This window comes from Meleagris gallopavo, chromosome 10, assembly GCF_000146605.3.
Source record: "Meleagris gallopavo isolate NT-WF06-2002-E0010 breed Aviagen turkey brand Nicholas breeding stock chromosome 10, Turkey_5.1, whole genome shotgun sequence".
NCBI classification, from domain to species: Eukaryota; Metazoa; Chordata; class Aves; order Galliformes; family Phasianidae; genus Meleagris; species Meleagris gallopavo.
In genome coordinates, this window is record NC_015020.2 from 10,641,516 (window position 1) to 10,656,904 (window position 15,389).

The 15,389-nt window shown below is 51.7% G+C and overlaps 2 protein-coding genes across 2 annotated transcripts in view; one reads left to right on the forward strand and one right to left on the reverse strand.

Moving 5' to 3' along the window:
• PRDX6 (peroxiredoxin 6) overlaps positions 1-6,967 on the forward strand; it is a 7,319-nt gene extending 352 nt beyond the window's left edge. Inside the window, exons 2-5 of the mRNA XM_010715709.2 lie at positions 100-314; positions 4,417-4,563; positions 5,138-5,284; positions 6,263-6,967. Of these exons, the coding sequence (XP_010714011.2) occupies positions 100-314; positions 4,417-4,563; positions 5,138-5,284; positions 6,263-6,394 (641 nt within the window). The 3' untranslated portion in view covers positions 6,395-6,967. The remainder of the gene's footprint in view (positions 1-99; positions 315-4,416; positions 4,564-5,137; positions 5,285-6,262) is intronic.
• Positions 6,968-8,260: 1,293 nt separating this feature from the next.
• Positions 8,261-12,384, reverse strand: LOC100539713 (protein FAM78B; the record flags this gene model as incomplete). The annotated part of the gene is made up of 1 exon (XM_031554818.1): positions 8,261-12,384. A coding segment is annotated over one exon (546 nt), but the record flags the coding sequence as incomplete, so codon positions are not given.
• Positions 12,385-15,389: the final 3,005 nt, after the last annotated feature.

The window sequence follows — 15,389 nt, forward strand, 5'->3', positions numbered from 1 at the left end:
CGGCGAGCCGTGGCTCCCGGAGGCGGAGGGCGCCGGGCGGACCCGAGCCTGCTCGGTTCGCATCCCGAAATGGGACTGTGGGGGGGGTGAAACGATGAGCTCGGGCTTCGGAACCGATAGCCTTGTCCTCGAGCCGTCCCCTGCTCTCCTCTTTCAGATGGGGCATCCTCTTCTCCCATCCGCGGGACTTCACACCCGTCTGCACCACGGAGCTGGGCCGGGCGGCCAAGCTGGCACCCGAGTTCAGCAAACGCAACGTGAAGATGATCGCTCTCTCCATTGACAGCGTCCCCGACCACCTCGCCTGGAGCAAGGTAGGGGTGCCTGGAGCAAGGTAGGGGTGCCTGGAGCAAGGTAGGGGTGCCTGGAGCAAGGTAGGGGTGCCTGCCAGACACTGCGGCTGTGCTCTGAAGGCCAAAGGAAAAGTTCAATCACAGGAGAGCTGCGAGCTGCAGCTCTGAGGCAGTGCCAGAAGCTCAGGGAATGTGTTAAAACAGGAATGTCAGCATTGGTGGCTGGGCTTAGTGGTCCTTTCTAATCTTGGCTCTGCGATTTTAAGCAAACTGGCGGTCTTGAAAGGGTGCAGCTCGTAGAATCAATCTTAGACCCCTTAGAGTTGGAAGGGATTGGGTTGCTCAGGGCATTATTCAGCCTCCCCTTGAAAGTCTGCAGGAATGGGGCACCAACCACATCGCTAGGGCTAACACATCACTCGTGTCCAGGCAGAGGAAAGTACACAAAGAACAAGCAGTGACACGTTGAATATAAAAGTACAAATAAGAACACGTGAAATATGAAACGGTCACAGGGAAATAAAAGAAAGGTGGCACAGAAGTAGCTTATTTAAGGAATAGAAAAGCTGCTAATGGAAAACTTCAAAGACAGTGTCAACAATGGTGTGCTGCCAGGTAGCATGACTCCACATATTAGGAGTATTAAATGAGTACTGAGACTTAGTGGCCAGAGTACAGGAATCCCTGAGTGAGTTATCTGCTTCTTTCTTTACTCTTAAAAGTGGGAATGTTCGGTCACGTTTTCCAGGAGTCAGATGTATGCAAATAAGAAGTAATAAAGGTGAGAAATTTCCACATTCAAACATTACTTCATGTCTGAATGGCCTTAGAAATTGCCTAATTGCCTTATTGCTTAAATTGACCTTTGTGCCTGACTGGTGCATAGCTGATGTCCCACCAAGCCTCAGAAGGGCCTGGGAAAAAGAGCATAAAAATCCCACACCAGTAACTGAGATCTTTGCACTGGTCAAACTGACTAAAACTACCATCAAATTAGCAGATAACGTTCCACTAAATGGAACAGAAAGTTTGGGTTGTGTTTTGTAAAGGAGTCTCGTCTCCTGGTTTGTTTGAACCCTTTGAAGAACTTTACGGATGATGCTGACTATTACAAAGCCCTTGACTTTCCAGGAGGCTTTTCAGCTCTGAAAAGGATTTATTATGTAGGGTGATAGGAGGAAAAAGTAAGTTGTGTCAAGGAAGGGAAGCAGTGAGCTCCCTAGAGAGTCTGCAGGGATGCGTGGCATTCATCGTATTCGGATGATCTGGGAAAAAGGTGAACAGTGAGCTAGCTTAGTAATGCTACAGAATTATTTAGCATAACCTCAGGCAAAAGAAGTTGCAGAAAAGTTGCAAAACAGCCTCATGGTGCTGACAAGATGAAGAATTTGGAAAAGCTTGGGGGCAATAGTCCAAGCTGCAGCTAATATGCTGCCAGGCTGGGAGAGGCCTCAGAGACAGTGGTTTGAAAATGTCTGCTCAGCACCTGTTGAAAGAAAAACTTTGAAAGTCCTCTGGAGCAAAAGATTAAATTAGTGAGGATAAATCCATAGCAGACAGAGTTTTTGATGTGTTTGAAACTGTCCATCTCACAGATGGGGGAATAAGAAAGGGTATAGACCAAAGCTGTTTGAATGGAGATTTGAGCAGGTTTTCTTTCATTGCACAGCAACTGGGGCTCTTTTGCATGGGTATGAGAAGATATGTCAGGTTGTGACACAAAGAGCTTAACTAAGTAGGAAGGCAGCTGTTCAGATCTGATGAAGTGCACCCAGAGGTTCCGCCCACCCGTGGAGCTTGAACAGAGGTGCCATCCTTTGGTGGCAGGTGCAAAAGTGGTCTGCATTGATTGCTGGACTAAGATCTAGAAACTGCAGTTTCCTTTGCTAGATCTTAGAAATCCCAGGAATGAGCAAAACTTTGGGCAGTTAAACCTCTTCATGCAACGTTCCTCTACCTTCCTATACTTTCTCTTTGGATGAAGCTGCTTTCATCTGGAGTACTGCCCGAGGAGAAGCAAGTGAGCAGGAGGGAAGGCTGAATTTTGCATGAAAAAAAAAAAAGAAGCCTCTGCTTCCTTTGCTCCCAAATTTCAGTGGGCAGATAGGGCCTGGAAAGTTGATAAACCAGGCTGGTCAGCTCAACTGGCAGGAAAACTGGCTGTAAAACAGAGTAGCCATAGCTGTCACACCACTTTGTTTAACTCTGCTTTCCCAGCCAAAGATGTCACTGCTCTTCTTAGTCTCGCCTCTCCCAGACCCAGGGGCTTGCTCCTCTCGTAACAAGCCTGTACCTCAGCCAGCAGTAGATCCTGCTCTGCTGTCCCCCTTTGTCTGTGTGCTGCTTCTCCAAGACCTGGCTGAATGGATGAGTCCCTCGAGAAGGACTAGCCATGGCATCTGCCCCCACAGCAGCAGGTCTGTGGCAGGCAGAGAGATGGTCATGTCCTGAGAAGCCAGTGTTTGTTGCAGGGTTGTCTGGCTTGTGCTGAGCATGTCAGAGGAGGTTTCACCATTCTCTTAGATCACTGATGAGTTAGGTGAATAAATCACTCTAGTGATGTCTGCTTTCAGCTTGGACTCTGGAAGGTTTACAGGGAAGTGAGTAAGTCTTATGTGTCCTGTTGCAAAATAGGGTGGGGTGTATGAAGCTGCTTGTACAGTGATTTCCTACGACATGGTATTACGTGTGTTTTGGAATGAATTACAAGCTATAGGATTTGGATCTTGCTTTTCAGCAATCTTCATCAGTCAGTCTGGAGAGAAGGTGCATGTTTGTCATGGTCTGGCTTTCCTTGACAGCCTCCTGCAGCTCCATGGGATGTTCAGAGATGGGCTGGTCTCTTGTCTTGGCTTTCCTTCCCTGCTCTGCTTTGACAGTGCAGCTCTGCAGGAGTAGGGAACCAGTTCCTTCCCAAAGCAGGCCTGCACACAACCCAACAGAGGTGAACAGCCCCTTTGTGCAGTTCACTGCTGACTCACTGGCCTGGGGAGAAAGCAACCAGAGAGAAACACTGCAAATGAAACATCCTGCCACGTGTGTACTACCTGACTGCTTGTAGCATCCTGAGCAGCTGGGGCAGCTCCTAACTACACTTCCTGCAGCACAGGGGTGCTGAGGGCTAGCTGATGGCCTGTTTGCTCTCACTACCTTCAGCACACTGAGCAGGGGTGAGCAGTGCTCAGGGTCATGTTTCCGACTCTGCCTTCCCCACATTCCACCTGAGCAGGACTGAGCCTGTTCCCCATGTTTAAAGCCCAGAGAAAACAGAAGTTTGTACATACACAGCTGATACCATACCACTTTGGTGTGTAGGAGGCTGCTGTAATTGCTCGAGTCCAGCATGTTCCCCTGTAATATAAAGAGGACAGAAAGAACAGGCGGCTCTATTCTGGGGCAGAAACCTTGGATTAAATTTGCTTTCATGCTGGCTGCTGCTCTGCTTGTGTTTCCTTGAGTGGGCTTTTCCCAGCTCTCCTATGGCTCAGCACTTGTCCAAAAATAACTTGAATGTTTTGGCCAAAGCCAGATCAGATTCAGAGATGACCAAAATACAGTTTCTGTGTGAAGCACATCAAGTTAGGACTGGTGCAAGGAGCAATCTCATAAGCTGGTCACAAGGAGAGTGTAGGCAGGTGATGGTTTACTTCCTCTGTCTCCAGGCATGGTTCAGAAGGAAACGTGGTGTCCCAGCACACACACAGAGATTACACTCAGGAACTGTTAAGTAAGCTAGGAGTGGCTTACTGAATGGAGCTGGTTCCTTGCTCAAGACCTGTCACATGTTCAGCATACGAGCTTTGTTAGCTATAGAGTTGTTGACAGCTCTGCAGCTAGAAGAACTGTTCCTTAGAAGCATGGTTCAGTTCAGGTCTGACTCCAGCACATCCATCAAAAGCCTAGAATCACTGAACTGAAAGGAACACATCTCAGAGCAAGGTGGAAGAATCCCGTGTCACCAGTAGAGGCATGTTTGTGTGGCCCTGCTGCAGCAGCCTGCTCTGGATGCACCAGGTCTGCCCGCCTGACCCAGGTCAGACCCAGGTGGCAGACCCAGGTCAGACCACCTCCAACCCATGGTGGGAGCATAACCCTAAGCATTCCAATGATTTTGTCTCTGCAGGACATCAATGCATACAATGGAGATCAACCTGTGGAGAAGCTCCCCTTCCCCATCATTGCTGATAAGAACCGAGAGCTCGCCGTTAAGCTGGGCATGCTGGACCCGGATGAGCGGGACAAGGACGGCATGCCCCTGACTGCTCGTGTGGTGAGCTCCTGGCTTTAGAACACTGTTGCCTGGCAGGCTGCTCAGCAGCAGGCATCACTTGCCATCCTGCCCTGTGTCCCTGGGGGGAACAGCTACCTGCACAGATAGGACCATCCTGGGAGCTGGGTTGACTTGCTTGGGCTAATCCATGGGTAGTGGAACAAGAAGAGGCTGGCACATCCCTGGCCTGCTGGCATCAGCTCTGTCTTGCTGCTGGCATCAGTTCATCCTTGTGCCTGTCCAAACAGAGAGGGAACATTAAGTCCTTGATCCGCTGGGCTTTTCCTCTCCCCTCCCTGTGCTTGTGTTAGAAGGACACAGGCCAGGATTAGGAAACTTCAAGTAGCAAAACAAGATAGTATTAGAAACAGGAGTTTCTAGAGCAAACACTGTTCCACATGTCTGGGAATCAGTTTTTGCTCTAGGAGTTACCCACCATGGCATCTCTACTGCCCCAAGCACCTCAGTCAAGCAGGGCATCTCTCATGACTAGGAGTGGGAGGGCTGAGCAAATCCAGCAGGGCAGCCTGGCCTCTGATGCCCCAGAAAAATGACCCTGTCTCCCTGTGCTCAGGTGTTCATATTCGGCCCTGATAAGAAGCTGAAACTCTCCATCCTGTACCCAGCAACCACTGGGAGAAATTTTGATGAGATCCTGAGAGTGGTGGACTCCCTGCAGCTGACAGCATACAAGAAGGTTGCTACGCCTGTGGACTGGAAGGTGAGAAGGAAGCAGAACTTGTGTGCAGGGGAGGTAAAGGTGAATTGAAACATCTAACTGCTTCCTTTGAGAGTGACCCAGGGGTGGGGGGAGCTGCTGCAGTCCAGTTATATGAATTGGATGCTAAACAAGAGTCCCAAGGGGCATTGCTGTGTGACATCACACAGAGATCTCCCTTCCCTTCCTTCAGTTTTAGGTACCTGCAGATATAGGGCCTGGCCCTTCTGGCTATCGGCATGTGAGCTCTGGGCCAAGGCGGGTCTTGCCCTTGGAAGGCAAGATAAGGAACAGCATTGCTGGTGTCAGCTGCCAGGCCAAGGTCCACTCAGAGCCAGAAAAACAGCTGGCATGAGCACCCCTCCCTAGATAGCTTGCTGCTCTGCTCCCTTTGAGCAAAGAATGGCTGGAATGGGCACAGCCCTCACTACATCCTAGCCTCGTGGAAAATTACCAGATGAAGTTCCTTAGTTGCTGCCATTCCTATGCAGCAGCATTATTTCATATTCCCAAGAATAGTTCAGGCAACCAAACCAAAGCAAGAATAAGCGGTGCAGCCTGCCTGCTCGAGCTAGCCAGCATCTTCCTTGTACCCCCAGCACTGCTCAGCTCTTGGATCTATACTGCTGGCTTTGGTAGCTGTCACCAAACAAACCTGCCTGTCTGTAGCCAGTGGGGACGTTCCTGCTGAGACAGGTGTCCCAGAAAAGGTGATCATGGAGTATTTCTACAAGTACAGTAAGGAAAGCATGGAGGCAGCTTTGCCTCCAAAGACCCCAGCCTCCAGCCATGGTTTGGCATCTGCTCATTCCCTGCACTATCCAGGGAAGCACAGCTGGCTCACCAGAGGAGACCAGCACTACCTACACTCGGGCTTTGGGATGGAGGAGCAGAGTGTGTGCCCTGCTGCAGCGCAGAGATCCTGTGCTGTGCAGCCTACCAGCATCCCTGCTGCTCTCACTGTTCCCATTTGCTCCTTAGCGTGGTGACAGCGTCATGGTTGTGCCCACCTTACCTGATGAAGAAGCCAAGAAGCTTTTCCCCAAAGGAGTCTTCACAAAGGATCTCCCATCAGGCAAGAAGTACCTGCGTTACACCCCACAGCCTGAGTGAGCAGCTCTGCCCACCCATGCTGCTGAGCATGGTCCTTGGGTGGTGGGAGCCTGCTTGTGCCTGAATCGTGCCTCCCGACCCCTGTGTGATCAGCAGCATCGTACTGTGACTCTCACTGACAGTGCATCCTGATACTAAGCCAATCTTCCACATCCCTTTTGTCCCCCACACTCTCTCAAACTAAAACCCTGGGTGTTTTCTTACCTTGAATCAACCCTACAGGGAAGATGTTAGCAGACTGGTGGGTGCTCCAGGGCTCACACTGCGGGCATTTCTCCTGTTTGGTACCAGCTTTTCCTGGCAGCAAAGTGAGAAGCATGTGGTGTCAGTAGACAGGTCACAAGGGCTGTCCTGCTGGGCCCGTGCCTTCCATCAGATGGCTCCAAACTGCTTCATGCTTTTAGGAGCAGTGGTCACTAACTTGTTAACACCTTCATTTGTTCTCCTGTGTAGGGGAGGAGCTGCAGAGCAAAATCTCTCACTTCTTAATGCTTTCTCTTGCTGAAAGTTGACTGATTGTTTTCAGCTTTTGTGGAAGAGGGAAAAGAGCAAATAAACTGGTCTTCAGTACTACGTGTGGTGTCCTTTGTCTGCCTCTGCTGGGTTCACCCACATAGTACTGCTGTTTTGTCTATAGCACCCTGACTACTTGACTTTGCTTGGGCATGCACCAACACTCCTGGCTGGTGGCAGTGCACAGTCTGCTGCATAAAGCAGTCTGGAAAGCACTTTGCACAAAGGCAGCAGGTATCAGGGCAGCAGTGCTGTCCCTGCTTTGCCAAGGAGCCTCAGCGGAGAAAAGGAAGGAGATGTCTGCTGTGGGGATGTCAAATTGGATTTAGAGCTAGCTACCCTGTTCCCTAGGGCACAGTAAAATCCTTGTAAACTTCCTGCACTCCAACACCAAAACCTCAGAGATTTCTCCAACACTTACCTCTAAATCCTTGGGATTGTGAAGTCAGAAGGCTTGTGATTTGCTTTCCAGGCATGTTCTGCTGCCCCGCTGCCCAGGGGATGCTTCATGCAGGCCCAAACTTGTCAAGCGATGAACAATGTTTAGTATAGTGCTAGGAAAGAAACCCGCTCACTGAATAGCACACAGGCTGCCTGCCCATCGGCATCTCTCAGTGTCCAGCACAGTCAGCAACACTTGGAACCAGTAGCTACTAAGGAAGCTGGCTGGCACAGGGCACAAGTGTCCTGCAGAACCAGCAAGGACTAGCAGTGCACTGCCACAACCCTGTGCAATGCAATGAGACACCCTCCAGCATCTTGCAGGGATGCAGCATGGATGTCCCCCAGCACCACTCCAAGCCCTCAGCTCTTCCCAGCACCCAATGCAGGCCATGCCAACCCCATCCCTCCCCAGACGGGGCTGTCTTTCAGGCTGAGAACTCCTCTTTTCGTTAATACATTGCTGTCAGGAACTATTCAGTGACTAATGGTATTCTTTCCAAATGTTTCAATTGCTCCTTTTCCTCAACTCCTGGTTGTGGAAATTTAAGTGAACCTTTGTTAAAAAATTCTCCACTATCCCCATTTATTATCTGTACTGAGGAAAAATAACACCATCCGATCTCTGTGTTGAATCTTATTCTCCATCTCTCACTGCAGGAATTGGGATTGCAGTTTCCAAGTAGGAACATCCCCTGTCTGTGCATTTTTTCAGCCTTACAAAGTTTGACAGATTCCCAAGTTCCCCACCAGCTGCGAGGGCTCCCAGGTTCCATGCAGTACTCTGGCACACAGCCCTCACCCTGACCTGATTTCCCCAGGGAGAAAGGGCAGCCTGCACCCCTCCACCCCTCGCAAACATTCCGGCCTGCTGCCCAGAAAAGCCAGATTTAAGCAGACAGAACAATTTGGTTCCAGTACAGATTGAATGTTCTTTTAATCCCAGAGAAGTGAAACGCAACATTTGTTCGAGTTTGCAATAACATCCAAAGACAGAAGTCCAAGCCCCCTACTCCGTAAAGTCATTTGTGTTTAAGGCACTCTGCAAAACCAGCTTTCATCTTCTCTTCCTTCCGATTTTCTCCACACAACAGCAGAATACCTGATTTTGTCTTTTCTCCGTAGTGACACCCACACGTCCTTGCTCTTATCACCATCTCCAGAAATTGGCAACATCAAGTACAGCATGAGCCAAACAGAAAAACACCAGGAGGCCGGGCCAATAAATACATACGGGCACGGGAGGGAGTGCAGCGCCTGAGGGGGAGGAGGAGGCTTCGAGGTCCTGCAGGAAGAGGCCAGACACAGAATGTCCTCCCTGCAGGCACTGATGTGATTCCTCTTCCCCAGTTCTCCCTCCCAAAAGGGGATAGGATGGGAGCGGATGCCCACGAGCATCCCTCCCCATCGGTGCTCCCGAAATGCGTAGGGGAGACCCAGCCACCCCTGCCACGCAGCAGAAATGACCCCCGAGTTCCAGCTGTCAATAAATACAAATAAATAACTCAAATACATCTTAAATAAATAAATAAGAAATAAATAAGAAATAAATAAGTGAGCCGAGCACGCGAGCAAGCAGCCGCGTCCGCATGGGTGCCGAGGACAGGGGTGGCACTTGTGGCACCCACTCCGGCTTCACCCGCCTGCCCCGCAGGCGTTTCCCAGCACCTGCAGCGACGCTCTGAACCCAGAGAGATTGATGGGTGCTTCCCAAAGCGCCGTGCCCAAGTGGCATGTGGGCACAGCCATGAAACCACCACAGGACGGAGCAGAAGGGGCACCTCAGGATGAGGGGGAAGTGCGACCTGTCCCTCCCTGAGATAACGAGGTGCCGGCTACAAGCGGGGATGGGGATGGAGTGCTGGAGGGGCTAGCATCCCATGGGGTGGTTTTACAGCTGAGCTCAGGAGACCAGGTGCTCCTCCCAGAGCCAGCACTGGGGCTCCCAATTGGGGCCCTCAGAAATAAGGGCAGCCAAGCTGCAAGCAACCCCAGACTTTAACATGCAAGCAGATCCTTAGAGGGGCTGATTGCTCCCTATACCCCGAGGAGATGCAGCCAATCCTCTGCCTCTCTCCCTCTGTGCTTCAATGCCACACAGCCCTTTGCTGCACCATTTCCTTGGGCTCAACTGCTCTCCAGCCCCTGCGAAGGCGTTTAACAAGAGCTTTTGGGATTGTTTCTGCCCTAGCAGGTCAACAATACACACCTGTCTTATTTCACACTGAAAGGTATGTCCCCTTCTTCCTCCTCCCCCAAGTTTTGATGCGCGTTGTATTGAAAGTTTCTAACAGCTTTTCCACACACACTTCTGATAAACAAAACATTAGCAATAGCTAAAACTGCCTTTGATCACGTGTCCGTACAAAAACACTGGCTGAATCTCACAAAAACAAGGTGTCCAGTGCTCACCATTTTCTTGCAGAAATTCTGCTCAGAAAAACAAAGCAAACCAGAGCTCAGAGCCTGCTTTACCTCTAGGTTTTTCTCAAGGCAAGGACTCACCCAGCCCTCAGCCAATCCAAAGCAGTTGCTTCCCAGACCGCCAAACCCCTCCATCTGCACCAGGCCGAACAGGAGGAGCAGGACCACAGCCCACAGCACGTCAAAGTGTTCACTGGGGCGTTGGTGTGCAATGCTCCCAGAGGAAAAATAATTAAGAACCGAATAAGTAGCAAAGCCTAATGAGAGTAATAAATAGCATGGGGATTTCACAGGGATTTTTGGTCTAAGACAGCCAGGAGTCCCTTTGCTCGTGGGGAGCAGCTCCCAGATGCCAGAGGTGTGCGTCTCACCCTGGAAAAGCATGAGCTGCACCTGAAGCTTTGCAGGGATTTGTGCGTACTTCAGAGAGCGATGTTGTGGGAAGGCTCTGCCCCAAGGCGTGTGCACACTGAGAAAAAAGGCTCCTCTGCAGCAGGGGGAGCAGGTTTTGCATCCTGGGGAAAGCAAAGAAGCCCTGAGCTGGGCTGCCTGATACCCAGGTTCAAGGAAGTGCTCCTGATGCTGCAAGAAAGGCTTTGACAAGAGTAGCCAGTGAGACAGTTCCCGGGCTCTCCCAGCAGCAAGGGGGATGCAGGAAGCTCCAAGCAGGAACACCTCACATCCCCACAGCAGCAGAAACCTTCATTGTACAAAGGCAGGGGCACAAGCTGGAGGTATGGCAGCATGAAACAGAGCAGGGAAAGCAGCAAAAGCCATATTCATCTGCCCAGGACCCTGCGGCAACACAGGGCACCTGAAGCTGCCCCTGGGTGGGGACAGAGCCACTGTGGCTTCTGCCTCTGCTGCATCCAGGAAGGTGCAACCACCAGAGCTCAGCTGGAAGAAGGGAAATGTTGCTCCCCTGCTACAACAAGCAGGGAAATTGTACATCGCAGCCCACAGCACCAGCCTCCCCACAGACCAGAGAGATGCCAGCAATCCAGGCAGTGAAGGGCACAGGGCGGGGAAAAAGGCAACCTGCCAGACACCTGCAACAGCACGAGCAACTTGGACATGCACAGACGCTGCACTGCTCCATGGGTGGCTGAGGATCAATCTTCCCACATCAGCAGGCATTTGGGTAGAAATTGAACAAGCACACAACCTCTTGCTATGCACTCATGTCTGCAGGGGAAGCATCCAAATCCTGGAGTACCTCCAAGCTTTTCTGGATACCACGCAAACACCATCAGTAGCTGCCTGCTCTCCTTCGCCTCTGTGAAAAGGCATCGCTTGTGATTTCTCTTCTGGTTGAGAATTCTTGCTCCAGCAAAAGAAATGGCTGGCAGGGATGGGAAAGGGGGGAACTGCAAAGATTTAGTGCACCATAAAACTAAAGGATATCTAACCTGCCCCCAGGTCTCACTCCTACACAGGAATGAACTATGTCATCTCCTACATTCACAACCACTCCAAACACACCAAGACGCATGCATAATGTCCAGCTTCCAGTCAGCTGAGAAAGGCCCTCTCAGGCAGAGATGACTGCTGGCACTAGGCTCTGGCTGGGCACCAGCTCCCGCACTGCCCCCAGGCCCTTCCAAGTCCCAGACAGCATGGCAACATGCTGATTATCCATCTGAAATGCATAGGTAGAGACATGGAGGGGAAGGGTGACCGCACAACCCCCCATGTCTGGCAGGCATGGGCTCCTCTACTACGTTAATGGGGTGGAAAGCAGCATTTGCCACAGGCACGGTTTGATCATGCTCCTGCTCCTCACACTTCCCTGCAAGGAGGCAGGAGATGGTTGGATAAGACAGCCTTTTTTTCCAGCCACAAGCCCTAGAAGCACTTAAATCCACTTCCTGGGACCAGCTTGGCAACCCTTCTCCACAACTGGGCCAAGCTCATGCTCTCTTTCCAACTGAGGAACTTCCAACCACAGCTACAAAGGCAGGCGAACCCAAGAGGTCTGCTTTGGCTCAGGAATCCCACTCATTTGCACCACACCAACAGCACCAAGGTCCCCGTGTGCACACACCAGTGCGTGCCCCGGTGCTGTGCTACTTGGGAGGTATAACAACTATAGGCTGGCCTCGCTTGGGTCTCCACATGAGGACTTGGGCATCGTTGGCATTGGGTTTCACTAGTGCATTTGGTGGGATGGGCTCCATCCTGCTCAAGATCCGGGGCTGCTCCTGCTGAGTCCTTCCCACCAGTCGTGCCCGCTGCCCCAGGAGCTGCATGGGATCAACCTCAATGTCCACTCGCATCCGCCACTTTATAGTCTGCAAGATGATCTTTTCCTTGGTAGTGGTGTTCATAGCCACCAGCCACGTGGTAAAGCTCTGGTCCCTTTTAATCCTGGTCAGCAATGGCACATTACTGTTGCTCACAGGGACAGCCCACGTCACGCTGGGGTAAAAATTGTCATTCATGCTCACCGAGAACCTGGAGATCTTGTTTGTTGGCCCGACCAGGGTCACAGTTTCTGTGGTGTTTCCATACCAGGGGTAGCTCACTCCATCAGAATCACTGATGGCTTTTACTCTTCCTTCTCGCAAGTCGGGCAGTTCCCAGCTTGACCTGGTGAACAGAGAAAGGGCAGGTTACTGGGGAAACAGCAACAGCAGTGCTTGAGCAGTGCCTGCAATGGAAGGAACATAGCAAGCTGTTGTGTGCTGGCATGTGCAGGGTAAAGCACTTGCTTTAGAGCAGGGGGAAAAAGCACAGATAAAAGGGTAACAATTCTATCTGAAACCCCACTGAAAAAGCCGTTCCTCCCGGAGCCACCGGCAGCTCCATACCAGCCAAAGCTGTTCACCAGTGCCTGTCTCTGGTATCACCCATCAGGTCCTCCCTCTGGGAGCACAAACTCAAGAGCAGAGCTTGGGAAACACCTTCCTACCTGCAGGAAGCCCCTGACGACCTCATTCAAGAACAAATTCAAATTCAGCTTTAGCTCCTTCACTGAGTCAGTCAAGGCCAGCAGAAACCTCTGCTCTTCCAACACAACAGCATTTTAATTAACCTGCAATCTAACCAATTGGGCCTATCCTCATTTCTGAGTGACTCTCAGGTCACTCTCTCCTTAATCTCATTAATGACGAGAAAAAAATAACAGCCTTCCCTGCGTGTCAGCTGCAGCATGGCCACAACCTACACCAAGCCTAAAGCAGCTCTCCCCAGCCTCCAGCTCAGTCTGCAATTTTTACACCCCTAAATATAGGCATTTGCTAAGACGCAGGTGCAGTAATTAAATACCACAATCATGCCTGCTGCTGGTGTGACGAAATCCCTGACATATTGTTAGAGTTGTGGGTGGGGGGAATTCCAGCCAAAATCTTGGCTGCAAACCACATTAGCAACACCAGGCAGATGTAGCGATGGAGAAGATCACCACGTGGTAATTATGAGCAGGGAGAGGGGACAGTGGCCACCCAGCTCAGCAAGCCCCAGCCCAGCTCACCCAGATCTTTCCTGAAATCCTAAGAACAAAAAAAAGCAGAAATTCTTTGGATGCTGAATCTGCATTTTCAATTTAAAAACCATTGCCCCTCACAAATGCAGACAGAGGAGGCTGTGCTAGGTCTCCATCCTGAGGCACATCAGGTTTAGAGTATAGGAGTATCTGAGAAAAACTGCCTGTACCACTGCTGGATATCAAAGAAAGGAGAACAAAACAGAAACCTTAAAACTCCTCAGGCATGTTGCTCTGGTTGAAGCCTCCTGCTGAGCTCAGATGCACACAGATCTGGGCTCTGAAGCTGCCAACGAGCAGCAGGAAACATCTGGCTTCCATCCTTCCCAAGATGCAATGATCTGCACTCACTCTGACCCTCCTAGGCACCCCAGTGTTGCACGCAACAACCCCACTTGCTCTGAAAGTAAGGAGGATGGGGCCATCCCCAGCATCCCCTGCCTGAGCCCAGCCTCACACTAACTCCTCAGCCCTGCTCTGTGGCAACGGCTGGCTTGGGGCAATGCAGAGGGCAGCTCATCTGTGGCCTCCAGGTCCCTCTGCCCTTGAGGAAGGGCAGGAAGCTGGAGGAAGCTGATCCTGGCACAACACCGCAACCTCTGGCACCCACAAGAAATCCCAAGCAGGGTTCTGCTTTCAGGAAGGGCAGCCAGGATAGGGCAGACAAGCTCAGCAGCTTGATGCAAATCTGAGGCTGGTGCCAGCTGCTCCTGCTCCCCAGTAGGATCGGGGCTGGGAGAGCTGCTCCAGCCCAGCACTGCAGCAGCAAGAACAGCCCTGCAGGCAAGGGTAGGTAGCGCCATCTCTCCCTGTCAGGAAGCCAGGGCAGCCCAGAGCTGTGCGAAGTGCCACCTACTTCCATGCTGAGGATTGGCAGGGCAGCCTCCATCTGCTCCCTCCCTTGGAAATGCAAGCAGGCTGACTCCGATAGTGACAGCACAACATCTTTCAGCACGGGGTTGAGGAGAGAGGGTGCTTTTTCAGAACTGGAAAGTGATGGAAGGGAGCAACTCCTGCGTCTGCACTCCTACACAGTGCATGGCTCACACCAAGGGCTGAAGGGACGGCACGTGCTGTGCTGGAAGGGATGTCCAGAGCCCACAGTTCCTGAGGCTGGAAATCCTCAGGATTTCCAGCAAGGGCTGCTCTGCTGTCCCTCATTTCTGGGGATGTGGGAACAGAGGAATGGCTAAATCCCAAGCAGCAGCAGGAGGGCTCTCAGAGCTTAACACCAAGCAGTGCATGTGGTGCCACATAGATTCCCCTATTTCTGCCCTCAGAGAAACAGGATCCTGCTGTTCCCAGAAGCGATCAAGAAAAATCAGGTTGATAGGAGTGCAGTGACAAGCCTGGCTGTGAGCACAGCACCGACCAGCAGTCTTTGGCGCGGATGGAACCCGCAACTCAGCCAGCAGCCTCTGCACCTGCACAGCCCAGCACCAAGCTGACCCTGCTTCCTCAGCAGCACAGCCAACTGCATTGCTCTTTGACGTCCTCCTGAGCCACGCACGTGGAGTCTTCAAGCAACGTCATTCATGTAACCATACAAGGGCCTCTATCACCTCACAGAAATGCAGTAGTGCCTTCAACCCATCACAGACCCATCCCAGGACCCCTGTCTCATCCCAAAACCATATCAGGGCCCCATCTCCTCACATAATGATACTGGGGCATCCATCTCCTCACAGAACCACACCAGGGCCTCTATTGTGTCATGGGCTCCAGCGCCTCACCTAACTGCACTGGGGCATCCATCCCCTCATGTAACCATATAAGACCAACGTTTCTTTACATAAGTGCACCAGGTCCTCCAGCTCCTCACGCATCCGCTTCAGGGCTTCTGCCCCCTCAACGAACCACACGACGACCTCCACCTGTTCATATAGCCACACTAAGACCTCCATCCCCTCACATAACTGTACCACAACCTCCATTCGGCCATGTAACCGCACTGGGGAATCCATCCCTTCGTGGGGCTACACGGGAACCTCAAACCCCTCACACAGCCGCACCAGGACCTCCACCCCCTCACACAGTCAGCTCAGGACCGCCATTCCCTCACACAACTGCCCCAGGACATCCGCTCCCTCCCCTGCCACCCCTCAGGCGCTCCGCAGTGCCGCCCGCTGCCGC